Source organism: Nansenia antarctica, assembly GCF_963989245.1.
Source record: "Nansenia antarctica genome assembly, chromosome: 18".
NCBI classification, from domain to species: Eukaryota; Metazoa; Chordata; class Actinopteri; order Argentiniformes; family Microstomatidae; genus Nansenia; species Nansenia antarctica.
Genome location: NC_137691.1, coordinates 5,085,294 through 5,100,293, shown reverse-complemented (window position 1 = coordinate 5,100,293; position 15,000 = coordinate 5,085,294). Strand labels below are relative to the sequence as shown.

General features: G+C 50.0%; 1 protein-coding gene across 1 annotated transcript in view; it reads left to right on the top strand.

The window, feature by feature from the left end:
- Positions 1-15,000, top strand: part of LOC308173499 (inositol 1,4,5-trisphosphate-gated calcium channel ITPR1-like) — a 135,592-nt gene that overhangs the window by 56,589 nt on the left and 64,003 nt on the right. Inside the window, 16 exon segments of the mRNA XM_080548529.1 lie at positions 821-962; positions 1,581-1,731; positions 2,026-2,216; positions 2,605-2,737; positions 2,856-2,910; positions 3,233-3,398; positions 3,982-4,152; positions 4,650-4,730; positions 5,793-5,930; positions 6,561-6,686; positions 7,560-7,760; positions 8,405-8,656; positions 9,102-9,227; positions 9,405-9,533; positions 12,400-12,520; positions 14,827-15,000. The exon segment at positions 14,827-15,000 is cut by the window's right edge and continues 11 nt beyond it. Of these exon segments, the coding sequence (XP_080404655.1) occupies positions 821-962; positions 1,581-1,731; positions 2,026-2,216; positions 2,605-2,737; positions 2,856-2,910; positions 3,233-3,398; positions 3,982-4,152; positions 4,650-4,730; positions 5,793-5,930; positions 6,561-6,686; positions 7,560-7,760; positions 8,405-8,656; positions 9,102-9,227; positions 9,405-9,533; positions 12,400-12,520; positions 14,827-15,000 (2,357 nt within the window).

Sequence of the window (15,000 nt, the reverse complement as noted above, 5' to 3'; positions counted from 1 at the left end):
ATGGCTCAGTTGGCAGAGCATGGGCGCTAACAACGCTTAGATTATGGGTTCGATTCCTGCTGGGACCATATCTAGGGCTGGGCAAACGATCAAAATTAGTTTTTCGATAATTGCAAGAATTAACGATCAATTATCTATTAATTGCTACGCTTTTTTTTCATGAAAAAAAAAAACGCTTTTTTTTTTCCTTGAGGAAAAAACTTGATTTGTGTTGCTATTGCACACATTCATTCATTCACATTCAAACTAGACACTACAGTCAGATAACAATCCTCTTAAACAAGGCAGTGAGTAGCCTAAATTGTTTAACTTAAAAACACATTTTACGTTATAAATAAAAATATAGAAAATAAGTAACTCACCATAGGAGCAGTAAAAAACCAGTTACTCACAAATAGGAGGATGACTGAAAACGTTAGTGTCCTTAAGAGCGTCCAGCTTAACTTACATTTAAACTCCAGCGAGAGACTGTAGGCGGCAGGCCTACTGGTTCTTGTCCAGAAAGATGATCATGTTAACATGTTCAGGGGTGAGAGACGAACGCAATCTGGTGACACGTGGACAAACTAATTTCCATTATTATTATTATTATAAAAAATAAAAAATAAAAATGTATTAATGATTATCGAGCAACATATGTTGTGATCGACCAAGATCCTTATCGATCAATTATCGATCGTCGATCATTGATGCCCACCCCTAATATATACTGAAACATTTATGTGTGCACTCACTGCAATGTAAGTCGCTTTGGATAAAAGCATCAGCTAAATGGCATATATTATAAATATTATTAATATTATTATTATATGTATTATAGCTACGACAACGACGGCACGTCCAAGGACGAGATCAAGGAGCGTTTCTGCCAGACCATGGAGTTTGTGGAGAACTACCTGAGGGACGTGGTGTGTCAGAGCTTCCCCTTCGCTGACAAGGAGAAGAACAAGCTCACCTTCGAGGTCAGTCCTCCTTCCGGAAGCCCCCCCCCCGAGTCACCACAACACTCGGCTCCTATTCATAATAATAATAATAATCTTATCTTGGTTTTATATAGCGCCTTTCACAAACCCAAGGACGCTTTACAGATTTTACAGACAGAAAGTCAGACAGACAGAACAGAAAACACAGAGACAGTGACAGTGACAAAACTAAACCAGGGGCCAAAGGCCTTGGTGAACAGGTGGGTTTTGAGGGCTGATTTGAAGGTGTCCAGGGTAGGGGCGTTGAAGGTGTCCAGGGTAGGGGCGTTGAAGGTGTCCAGGGTAGGGGCGTTGCGGATCACTGTGGGGAGAGAGTTCCAACGGGTGGGTGCTGCCACACTGAAGGCTCTGTCCCCGAAGGTCCGTAGGTTGGTGCGGGTGAGGGGGGGGTATGTTGGCGGAGCAGGTGGGGGCGCAGGCATGGAGGGATTTGTAGGTGAGAAGGAGGATTTTGTACATGATATTGGACTCCCTCTGTCCAATCAGAGACTTCTACTCACTTCCAATTGGTCAAATCGATCGGTATGATTTCAGGCAGATACTAAGCAGCACTTGCTCCGGTCTCTCCCCCTTCTGTCGGCCTCTGTCCGTCTACAGGTGGTGAACCTAGCCAGGAACCTCATCTACTTTGGCTTCTACAACTTCAGCGACCTGCTGCGACTGACCAAGATCCTGCTGGCCATCCTGGACTGTGTCCACGTCAGCACCATCTTCCCCACCAAGCTGGAGAAGGGAGACGAGACCAAAGGTAGGACACACACACACACACACACACACACACCTGCCGTCATCCACCCTGTTAAGGACTAAATCTTCTGCTGCCAGTGACAGTGATTTGAAGTGTGTGTGTTTCTGTGTGTCTGTGTGTGTGTGGTGTGTGTGGTGTGTGTGTGGTGTGTGTGCGGTGTTTGTGTGTGTCTGTGTCTGTGTCTGTGTCTGTGTTTCTGTGTCTGTGTCTGTGTCTGTGTGTGTGTCTGTGTGTGTGTCTGTGTCTGTGTCTGTGTGTATGTGTGTGTGTCTGTCTGTGTGTGTGTGTCTCCAGGCAGTAATGTGATGAGGTCCATCCACGGGGTTGGTGAGTTGATGACCCAGGTGGTCCTGAGAGGGGGGGGCTTCCTGCCCACCACCCCCATCAACCCCCCCAACGGAGACACCGTCAAGACCCAGACGGAGCCCGAGAAGCAGGACATCCTGGTCATGGACACCAAGCTGAAGATCATCGAGATCCTACAGGTAAGGGGTCCAGGACAGACAGACGGACAGACGGACAAACGGACAGACGGACATACAGACAGATATACGGATAGACAGACAGACAGACAGACAGATATACGGATAGACAGACAGACAGATGGATAGACAGACGGATAGCCAGACGGATAGACAAGACGGATAGACAGACGGATAGACAGACAGACTGATATACAGACTGATATACAGACAAATATACAGACAGACAGACTGACATACAGACAGATATACAGACAGACAGACAGATTTACGGACCCGGCGGATGGACGGACGGATAGAGAGACAGACACACATAGCCAAACACACCTGCACCGTCCACCGTTCACCGTTCATCATGCGACATTGTTCTTCCTTCCTGTTTGTCCCGTAGTTCATCCTGAACGTGCGTCTGGACTACAGGATCTCCTGCCTGCTGTGTATCTTCAAGAGGGAGTTTGACGAGAGTAACTCCCAGAGTGAGCTGACTATCACCGGCGCGCCCGACGCACCCAACAACATGCCAGGTGAGGGAGGATTAACAGAATGTAATGAAAAAAAATCTCCCACCATCACTTACTGTGTGTCCGATCTGTCTGTGTCTGGCTGTGACCTCAACATACCACTGTCATCTGTCACCACCAGGAGCGCTGGACTTTGAGCACATAGAGGAGCAGGCGGAGGGGATATTTGGTGGAAGGTAACAGTCTTTAATCCTGCAGAGACCTGTAGCAGCACTTGTTGTGTTGGGAGAAGTAACTGATCGTGTGTGTGTGTGTGTGTGTGTGTGTCTGTGTCTGTGTCTGTGTCTGTGTCTGTGTGTGTGTGTGTGTGTGTGTGTGTGTCTCTGTCTGTCTGTCTGTTTGTGTCTGTCTGTGTCGTTATGTGTGTGTGTGTTTCTCTGTCTGTTTGTGTCTGTCTGTGTCGTGATGTGTGTGTGTGTGTGTGTGTGTGTGTGTGTGTGTGCGCGCGCGTGTGTGTCTGTATGTGTGTGCGCGTGTGTCTGTGTGCCGCCCCCACAGTGAGGAGAACACCCCGTTGGACCTGGACGACCACGGCGGCCGTACGTTCCTGAGGGTGCTGCTCCACCTGACCATGCATGACTACCCCCCCCTGGTGTCCCGCGCCCTCCACCTGCTCTTCAGACACTTCAGCCAGAGGCAGGAGGTCCTGCAGGCCTTCAAACAGGTACACACATCAGTACTTTATCAATGTAAAGCTACTTTTTTGACTTAACTTACCGTTACTTCATTATTATCGTGTTATTGTAGTGTTTTTTGTATCTAAATGCTGCCAATGTCAATATTGAGGAACCAAAGCCAAAGAATTTTAATCGAGATGGAATAACATTCTGATTCTGATTCTGATACAGCACACACATTCCCTCTGGGACAACACTGCACAGTACATAGAAAAAAATGATACACAAAATGATGTACAAAATTGTGCACTCACTGTATTGTCAGTCAGTTGGATAAACATGTCTGCTAAATGGCATACTGTTATATCATATATCATTTATCATACGAACCAGTTTGGACGACAGTTATACTGTGAGCGCGGTACTATAGATCGATATTACTTCGTCATACAGTAATTATAAATAATGCGTCATATTTTAACCTCAGCTATCAATATAACTAGGGCCAGGAGTTGTTCTTGTCCATGTGACCTCCAGGAAAAACTCCAGGCCCAGTGATAACCCATTGTGCTGGTTCCATGTCTCCAGGCCCAGTAATAACCCATTGTACTGGTTCCTCCATGCCTCCAGGTCCAGTTGCTGGTGACCAGTCAGGACGTGGAGAACTACAAGCAGATCAAGTCGGACCTGGACCAGCTGCGCTCCATCGTGGAGAAGTCGGAGCTGTGGGTCTACAAGAGGCAGGGCCCGGACGAGGGCATGGACGCCGGGGAGGGGGCCGCAGAGTCTGACCACAAGAAGGTACCGGAAGGCCTCCGTCACCCAGACCCAGAGTTAGCCCATGATGATGAGCGGCCACGTTGTATTATATTATGCCTCAGAAGAGCTTTTGTTGTCTGTCTGTCCTTTGGTGGCAGAGATGCTTAACACTAGGACAGCCGTGCCTGTTTTAAGTACTATAAGAGCCGCCTTGGGGGGTCCAAATGACCATAGTCTTTACAATGGGAAGCTGCTATTTACACACAACGACCACTAGTTGGCGCAGCTTGTAAATTAGCCTGCCTCCTACACAGAAAAACGGCAAAATAGCTTTACACTAGCTTATCCTGATTGTGATTTAGAAAATGTAAGGATACCGGGTGGTAGAACGCACATATCTAGGAAAAGTCATGAAAGGAGGGTCCTGAAATTTGATAGAGTGCAAAGATATACATTTTTTGTGTACTCACAGGGTCAAATGACCCCACCCACGGCTGTTCTAGTGTTAAGAAGGTTGTTTTCCCTCCCCGGTCTCGCAGGGCGACTCCGGCGCCGGCGGCTCAGACAAACCAAAGAAACCAGAGAGCACCAGCAGCTACAACTACAGGGTGGTGAAGGAGGTGAACTCAACACATCGTCTTGAAATCAAGAATCAAACGCACACAAATACAGACAGGCACACGCACACACGCAAACACACAGAAACACAGACAAACTCTCACACACACTCACACACACTCTCTCACACACTCTCACACTCACATACACACTCACACACTCACACACTCTCACTTTCACTCACACTCACACACTCTCACACTCTCACACTCACACTCTCACACTCACACTCACACTCACACTCTCACACTCTCACACTCACACTCACACACTCTCACACTCTCACACTCACACTCACACACTCTCACTTTCACTCACACTCACACACTCTCACACTCTCACACTCTCACACTCTCACACTCTCACACTCTCACACTCTCACACTCTCACACTCACACTCACACTCACACTCTCACACTCACACTCACACTCACACTCACACTCACACACTCTCACACTCTCACACTCACACTCACACACTCTCACTTTCACTCACACTCACACACTCTCACACTCTCACACTCTCACACTCTCACACTCTCACACTCTCACACTTTCACACTCTCACACTCACACACTCACACACTCTCACACTCTCACTCACACACGCACACATCTTCAACTTGTGTTACGGTTACAGTCCATCCCGGCCATAGTGGATGTACAGTAGTTTAGGGGTCGTCTAGACTCTCTCTTAGACTCTTTCTCTATGGGGGGGCGGGGGAGGGGGGGGGGAAGACTCCATCGTTGTACCTTCTGTATAGTTTATGTGTTTCTGTCATGTACTGTATGTTAAAGCACTTTTGAGCTGCAACGCTTTGAGCTGCAGCAGCTATACAAATGCGAGTTTCCTTTCCTTCGATCACGGAGACTGCCAATGGCCCCCGGGCCTGAGCTGGATTACTCTTCCTGCTACGACGGGTGGTGGATTGATGGTTCGCTTGCTTAGTCAAATGTATCGATTGTTAAGTCGCTTTGGAATAAGGCGTCTGGCGTTGGCTAAATGCCAAAGATGTCAATGTAATGTAAATGAAGTGAAATGACGAGTCCGTGCGTGTTGTCAGATCCTGCTGCGGCTCAGCCGGCTGTGTGTGCAGGAGGGGCTGTCGGGCAGGAAGAGCAAGAAGCAGCAGCAGAGGCTGCTGAGGAACATGGGGGCGCACGCCGTGGTGCTGGAGCTGCTGCAGATCCCCTACGAGAAGGTACCTCGGTGGGGGGGGGGGGGGGGGGGGGGGTTGTGTGTGAGGTGTGGGGGGGGGGTGTGAGTGTGGGGGGGGGGGGGGTGAGTGAGAGTGTGTGAGTGTGTGTGAGAAAGTGTGTGAGAAAGTGTGTGAGAGTGTGAGAGTGTGTGTGTGTGAGTGTGTGAGTGAGTGTGTGTGAGTGAGTGGGTGTAGGTGTGTGTGTGTGTGTGAGAGAGTGTGTGAGAGAGTGTGTGTGAGAGTGTGTGAGAGAGTGTGTGAGAAAGTGTGTGAGAGTGTGTGTGGGGGGGGGGGGTGTGTGAGTGTGTGTGAGTGTGTGTGAGTGAGAGTGTGTGTGTGTGTGAGAGTGTGTGTAAGTGAGAGTGTGTGAGAGTGTGTGAGTGTGTGTGAGAGTGTGTGTGAGAAAGTGTGTGAGAAAGTGTGTGAGAGTGTGTGAGTGTAGGTGTGTGTGAGTGTGTGTGAGTGTGTGAGTGAGAGTGAGTGTGTGTGAGAGTGTGTCTGTGTGTTTGCGTGTGTGCGTGTGTGCCTGTCAGTATTTGTGTGTGTGTGTGTGTGTCTGTATTTGTGTGTGTGTCTGTATGTGTGTGTGTGTGTGTGTGTGTGTGTTTCCTTCATCCCCTGTGTGTGTTCCAGGGAGAGGACGTCCGCATGCAGGAGATCATGAAGCTGGCCCACCAGTTCCTGCAGAACTTCTGCGCGGGGAACCAGCAGAACCAGGCGCTGCTGCACAAACACATCAACCTGTTCCTCAACCCAGGGGTGAGCTGGACCCACCGCCGGCCCACCAGAACACTGACCCACCCAGACCCACCACCCACCAGAACACTGACCCACCCAGACCCACCACCCACCAGAACACTGACCCACCCAGACCCGCCGGCCCACCAGAACACTGACCCACCCAGACCCACCACCCACCAGAACACTGACCCACCCAGACCCGCCGGCCCACCAGAACACTGACCCACCCAGACCCACGACCCACCAGAACACTGTCCCACCCAGACCCACGGCCCACCAGAACACTGACCCACCCAGACCCACGGCCCACCAGAACACTGACCCACCCAGACCCACCACCCACCAGAACACTGACCCACCCAGACCCACCACCCACCAGAACACTGACCCACCCAGACCCACCACCCACCAGAACACTGTCCTGACCCGCTGTCTCTATTGACCCTGACCCACCAGAACACTGTCCTGACCCGCTGTGTTTACCAACCCTAACGCTGTTTTTACAAAGATCCTAAAATACAATCAATCTTTCTCTCTGTTTCTCTTTCTCTCTCTATCTCTCTCTGTATCTATCTCTCTCTCTCTCTCTCTCTGTCTCTCTCTCTGTATCTGTCTCTCTCTGTCTCTGTGTGTCTCTCTCTCTCTCTGTCTCTCTTTCTGTATCTATCTCTCTCTCTCTGTCTCTCTCTCTGTATCTGTATCTGTCTCTCTCTCTCTGTCTCTCTCTCTGTATCTGTCTCTCTCTCTGTATCTGTCTCTCTCTCTGTCTCTCTCTCTGTCTCTCTCTCTCTGTGTCTCTCTCTCTATCTCTCTCTCTTTCTCTCTCTGTCTCTCTCTCTCTCTCCCCCCCCTCCCCCTCTCTCTCCCTCTCCCTCTCTCTCTCTCTCTCAGATCCTAGAGGCGGTCACCATGCAGCACATCTTCATGAACAACTTCCAGCTGTGCAGTGAGATCAACGAGCGCGTGGTGCAACACTTTGTCCACTGCATCGAGACGCACGGACGCAACGTCCAGTACCTCAAGTTCCTGCAGACCATCGTCAAGGCCGAGAGCAAGTTCATCAAGAAGTGTCAGGACATCGTCATGGCTGAGGTCCGTCCTCCTCCTCCTCCTCCTCCTCCTCCTCCTCCTCCTCCTCCTCAGACTGCTGTCTCATTGGCCGATTTAGGCTGTCACTTTCCCATCCATCCCAGCTTTATCCAATCATATGGAACTACAGTCCCCACAGTATCATCATGCGCAGATATAATATAATAATAATAATAATAATAACTTTTTATTTGTATAGCACTTTTCCTGCAAACATTGCAGCTCGAAGTGCTCCATTTCATCAGAGTATCGTAACGTTGTATCCAACTAGCCAATGACATGACTGACTGTCCCGCATCGTTATGTTTTAACCACCCGATCGTATGAAATCATAGACTATGACTATGTTTGACTGTCTCTCTCTTTCTCTCTCTGTCCATCTCTCTCTCTCTCCCTCCCTCCCCATCTCTCTCTCTCTCTCTGTCTCCCTCCCCATCTCTCCATCTCTCTCTCTCTCTCTCCCCATCTCTCTCCCTCTCTCTCTCTCTCTCTCTCTCTCTCTCTCTCCCCCATCTCTCTCTCCATCTCTCTCCCCATCTCCCCATCTCTCTCTCTCTCCCTCCCCATCTCTCTCCCTCTCCCTCCCCATCTCTCTCCCTCTCTCCCTCTCTCTCCCCATCTCTCCCTCTCTCTCCCCCCCCCCCTAGCTGGTGAACGCGGGCGAGGACGTCCTGGTGTTCTACAACGACCGCGCCTCCTTCCAGACGCTGGTCCAGATGATGCGGTCGGAGCGGGACCGCATGGACGAGAACAGCCCCCTGATGTACCACATCCACCTGGTGGAGCTGCTGGCCGTCTGCACGGAGGGCAAGAACGTCTACACCGAGATCAAGTGCAACTCCCTGCTGCCCCTGGACGACATCGTCCGCGTGGTCACGCACGAGGACTGCATCCCCGAGGTGAGGCGGTGTGGGTGTGGGGGGGAGTGCGTGTGGTGAGGTGGTGTGGTGTGGTTGTCGCGGGGGTTGTCGTGGTAACACAGACGGGTCAGGGACGGTGCAGAGACCGGGTCGTATGGATCGCACGACGTTGTATGATTTGAACGACCAGATGCTAGCCCAGACCAGACCAGACCAGCCCAGACCAGATCAGTCTAGCCCAGATCTGACCAGACTAGCCCAGACCAGACCAGTCTAGCCCAGCCCAGCCTAGTCTAGCCCAGACCAGACCAGACCTGACCAGACCAGTCTAGCCCAGACCAGACCAGACCTGACCAGCCCAGGCCAGCCCAGTCTAGCCCAGACCAGCCCAGATCTGACCAGACCAGCCCAGCCCAGATCTGACCAGCCCAGCGGGCCCAGCCTAGAGCAGGGTTCTAACGTACGTTTCTCCTGCCCCCTCCAGATCAAGATCGCCTACATCAACTTCCTGAACCACTGCTACGTGGACACGGAGGTGGAGATGAAGGAGATCTACACCAGCAACCACATGTGGAAACTGTTTGAGAACTTCCTGGTTGACATATGCAGGGTGGGGTGGAAACAATTCATTCATTTTTGGAAACGGCGATAATGTGTCCCTATTGACCTTTCCTCCCCCCCCCGATTGTAAATAATAGATTTTTAATTGATGATGATTTCCTTTCTCCTACTAATGAGTTTTTTAAAAAGGTGACCTTGTCCTTGTCCTTGTTGTGATCCTCGCAAGGTGTGCAACAACACAAGCGACCGCAAGCACGCCGACACGGTCCTGGAGCGCTATGTGACGGAGACGGTCATGAGCATCGTGACCACGTTCTTCAGCTCGCCCTTCTCCGACCAGAGCACCAGCCTGCAGGTAACCGTTGGCAACCGACGCGGCGACGGCGTCTCGTCTCGATGCCCGTTTGAAGCCTCTGCAGTTGAAGCAGTTCAAAGAGGGAGAAAAGGAAGGATTAGTTGTGTGTGGTGTGTGTGTGTGTGTGTGTGTGTGTGTGTGTGTGTGTGCGTGTGTGTGCGTGTGTGTGTGTGTGTGTGTGTGTGTGACTGATCTGTGGCCATCGATCCTCACACACAGCGCCGTGCCCAACATCGTCTATCCATCTATCTAATGAATCCCGCACATTGTCTTGATGACATATTCATAATCCGTCTCACAGCGTGGTCTTTCAAGTCCTGTACCGCTGCTTTTCAGTTTTAATTCCACAGAGTGGCGGGATCAATCACTCAATCCAACTTTATTTTGTCTAGCACAAGTCATACATCGAATGCAACTCCAAATGCTGAACATAAAAATAATAGTATGTTTAAAAAAAAAAAAAGAACATGAAAATGAATAGATCAAATACAACACAATCAAACAAGAAATAGGAGATAGGGAATAGATCAATTACAACACAATAACACCAGGACTGGTCCGAAATCCCCGGTCTTTCCTGGAACAGGAGCAGTGCCTCATGGGTAATAGATCAGAGCAGGCAGATGGTGGATGGTTTAGTCAGGGGCCCTTGTGTGTCATGTGACTCCCATGTAGTTCATATGACCTCTGACCCCCCCCCAATCCTCTCATCACAGAGCGTGTTTGTTCTATAATAATAATAATAATAATACATTTAATTTAATTTAAATGCGCCTTTCTCAAGGACAACTCAAGGACACTGTAAACAGAAAAGAAAGAGAGCAAATCAAACAAAAACAGAACAGAAATACAAAAGATAAAATCGTATTCAAAAAAGGAAAATGGTGTAAGAGCTCTGGCACCTGAGGGGAACAGTGTTCCTCAAGGTACTGTAAGTATGGATGGTATACAGACACCTGAAATGCTTTAAGCCACGTTGTGTAATCCTACATCCTCCGTTTCTCGAACATATCAGGACCCCCCCTCCCTCCCTCCCTCCCTCCCTCCCTTCCACGAAGCCTTTTAAATGATTCATACTGATTCCAAAACAATTGAGCTACAGTCTTACTCATCATAGTATGTCAGTCACCAGGGAGAAATGTTTGTTTCACGGTTTGAAAGCATGAGAGAGAGGGATAGGGGGAGTGAGGGAGGGAGGGAGGGAGGGAAAGAGAGCACAGTACAGCCCATCCTTTATTCCCCTAGGTCCCTCCTTTGTACATTTCCCCCATCGATCTCACCCGTTGACGTAGATCCTTGGAAACCGTCGTTATTCCTAGAATCTAAACGGTAAAATAAAAACAGAAGTGAATGTAATAGTGACAGTAGTGAGAGACGTCAGGCTGACCGAGCCAGTCCAGTCATGATGTGTCGTGGCTGCTGCTGCTGCTGAATATGTTCACTGACCTTTAACCTTTCTACTGCTTTTATCCTACTGCTGCAGACCTCAGTTTTGGGGAAAGTGCCAGAGGTATTTAATATAAGTTTATTAGAGTGGGGAGACTGCACATGACTTGTTTCTAATGGGGTTTGGATGTGTGTGTGTGTGTGTGTGTGTGCGTGTGTGTGTGTCCTGTGTGTCCTGTGTGTGTGTATGTGTGTCCGTCCTGCGTGTGTGTGTTTGTCTCCTGCCTGTGTGTGTGTGTCCTGTGTGTGTGTGTCCTGCGTGTGTGTGTCCTGCGTGTGTGTGTCCTGTGTGTGTATGTCCTGCATGTCTGTGTCCTGTGCGTGTGTGTGTGTGTGTGTGTGTGTGAACGTATCTACGTGTGAACGTGTGTGAACGTATGTGTGTGTGAACGAGTAGTACTGTATGTACAGTACCTCTACAGCATATTTAACCAGCGTACATACGTACTATTGTCTCTCTATGTTTAATAATAACACAATCTAACACTTGGTGATTGCGTCCACCGGTGTTGTAAGTGATTAACGGGTCCCATGCAGGGAGTTGGCTCACAGTGAGGTCTGTGATGCAGGAGGGGGGCTGTTTCACATGGGAAAGCAAACCGCCGCTGAGCTGCCAGTTGCCATGCTGGCCTGACTCCAGGTGTTGTCACACTGTCAATACTCTACCCTACTGTGTGTGCACGTGCGTGTGTATCCGTGTGTGTGTGTATGTATCCGTGTGTGTATGTGTGTGTATCCGTGAGCGTGTGTGTATGTATCCGTGTGTGTGTGTGTGTCTGTCTGTCTGTGCGTGTGTGTGTATGTGTGTGTGTGTGTGTGTGTGTGTGTGCGTGCGTGTGTGTGTGTGTGTGTGTGTGCGTGCGTGCGTGTGTGTGTGTGTGTGTGTGTGTGTGTGTGTGTGTGTGCGTGTGTGTATCCGTGTGTATGTGTGTGTGTCTGTGTGTGTGTGTGTGTGTGTGTGTGTGTGTGTGTGTGTGTGTGTGTGTGTGTGTGTGTGTGTGTGTGTGTGTGGTAACAGGATGTGAGCCCACAGCCAAGAGATTTCACATCCAGAATGTTCCCCCATTGTTTACCAGCGGTGGTGTTGTTGGTGGAGGGGTTGTTTGGAGTGCGTGACGCGTCAGTGTGAGTGGGGACTCGGAGCACAAATAAGTTCTGCGAGTCCCAAGTATTAACCACAGAATTACCCTCTCCACCCTCCCCCTCCCTCTATCTCTACCTCTCCCCTTCCCCTCCCAACTCCCTCTCCACTCTCCACTCTCCCTCTCCCTCTATCTCTATCTCTACCTCTCCTTCTCCCTCTCCCTCTCCCTCTATCTCTCCCTCTATCTCTCCCTCTATCCTTCCCTCTATCTCTCCCTCTCCCCCTCCCTTTACCTCTACCCCCCCTCCTATCTACCTCTCCCTGACCTCCTCCCAGACCAGACAGCCCGTGTTCGTGCAGCAGTTGCAGGCGGTGTTCCGGGTCTACCACTGCACCTGGCTCAGCCCGGTCCAGAAGGGCTCTGTGGAGGGCTGCATCAAGGTGCTGTCTGACGTGGGTAAGGAGGACCACACCCGCTGTTAACACTACGTATAGGACCACATCCACTGTTAACACTATAGGACCACATCCGCTGTTAACACTATAGGACCACATCCACTGTTAACACTATAGGACCACATCCACTGTTAACACTATAATAATAATAATAATAATAAACTAATACATTAGACTTATATGGCGCTTTTCTAGACACTCAAAGACGCCTTTACAAACTAAAAAGATCGGGTAGTAATAATAAAAAGAAACAAAAGGTAAATAGAAGAAAGTATACGGCCCTAATTAAGGTAGTGCTGGGGACACATGGGAAGGGGAGGGGGAGAGGGTTAACTGGTGCAGGCAAGCTTGAAGAGGTGGGTTTTGAGGGCCTGTTTAAATGTTGGCAGGGTGTTGGCCTGTCTCATGTGGTCGGGGAGGGCGTTCCAGAGGGACGGGGCTGCGGCTGAAAAGCCCCTATCACTATAGGACAGCCGGGCCTATTCCACCTACTTTTAGTCTTTAGAATTCGGAAGCTGCTGCTTACACACAAAGTCCACTAGTTGGTGGCGCGTCTTGTAAATTAGCCTGCCTCCTACACAGAAAAAAACTGCTAAATAGCTTTATACTAGCTTATCCTGATGTGATTTTTTTTAAATGTAAGGATACTGGGTGGTAGAATGCGCATATCTAGGAAATGTCATGAAAGGAGGGTCCTGAAATTTCATGGAGTGTTAACAGCATGGACTGCACTTATATAGCGCCTTATTCCAAAGCGCTTTACAACGGCCCTCTCATTCACCCATTCACACACACATTCACACACCGATGGCGGCAAGCTACCACGCAAGGCGCCTCATCCGGCCCGCTCATCGGGAACAATTTGGGGTTCCGTGTCTTGCCCAGGGACACCTCGACACGTGGGCAGGAGGAGCCGGGGATCGAACCGTCGCCGACCTTGCGATCATTAGATGGCCGGCTCTACCTCCTGAGCCACAGCCTCTACCTCCACCAGCCTCTACCTCCTGAGCCACAGCCTCTACCTCCACCAGCCTCTACCTCCTGAGCCACAGCCCTCTACCTCCACAGCCTCTACCTCCACCAGCCTCTACCTCCTGAGCCACAGCCTCTACCTCCACCAGCCTCTACCTCCTGAGCCACAGCCTCTACCTCCACCAGCCTCTACCTCCACCAGCCTCTACCTCCACCAGCCTCTACCTCCTGAACCACAGCCTCTACCTCCACCAGCCTCTACCTCCACCAGCCTCTACCTCCACCAGCCTCTACCTCCACCAGCCTCTACCTCCTGAACCACAGCCTCTACCTCCACCAGCCTCTACCTCCACCAGCCTCTACCTCCACCAGCCTCTACCTCCTGAGCCAAAGCACGTCCCTATAACCCTCAAACCCCCCAAAGTCACCTCTCTGATCCCAGCCAGCGTGACGTTGTGTCTGACGCCGTTATAAAAGGAGGAACGGAGGGCGAACACACCCACGGCGAGGGCTGCCGACTGACTGGAACGTAACTCTGAACGTTAATTAATTAAACACTAATTAAAAATGAACACTAATTAAAATGAAAATGGCTGTGGCCTGGGGGGGGTGGCGCAGAGGTCTAGCGCCGTAGCCTACAGTGCACACATATGCCAGTGTGTCGACATGTGGGGTTTCGAATCCGGCCCATGTCCCAATGACAATCCCTTGCATGGTAGCTTGCCGCCATTGGTGTGTGATTGTGTGTGTGAATGAGTGAATGAGAGGCCGTTGTAAAGCGCTTTGGAAGAAGGCGCTATATAAGTGCAGTCCATTTACCATTTTACCATTTCACAGGGTTCCCACGGGTCCTTGAAATCCTTGAAAGTTTGTGAATTAGAGAAAAAAAAATCAAGGTCTAGAAAGTTTTTGAAAATAGACATGGGTCATTGAAAGTGCTTGAATTCCCCTCTCTCTCTCTCTCTCTCTCTCTCTCTCAAAAAAAATAAACTAAAATGTTTTACTTAGCTCGTCAACTAGTTCTGTCTCAAACTATGCTGTGTTGGGTCCTTGAATTTGAGGGAATTGAGTCTTGAAAGTCCTTGAAAGGTGCTTGAAAGGTGCTTGAACGTGATGTTTCAGAATGTGTGGGAACCCTGAATAAAAATCAAGAAATAGAACAGTGGGTCTGTCATACACTGACCCCCAGCTCAAAAAAATAACCTTTAACACAAAACACAAAACAAATGCAACATGCACTCTCCTCTCATTGCTCACCCCGCCGAATCTTTGGGCAAGAGGTGGATAAAATGTCAAACGAGAGGCGAATTTATGTCAAATGTCTCCCCCCCGCAGCCAAAGGGCGAGCCATCGCCATCCCGGTGGACCTGGACAGCCAGGTGAACAACCTGTTTGTGAAGTCCAACAACATCGTCCAGAAGACGGCCATGAGCTGGAGGCTGACCGCCCGCAACGCCGCCCGCAGGGACTCCGTGCTGACCGCCTCGCGGGACTACAGGAACATCATCG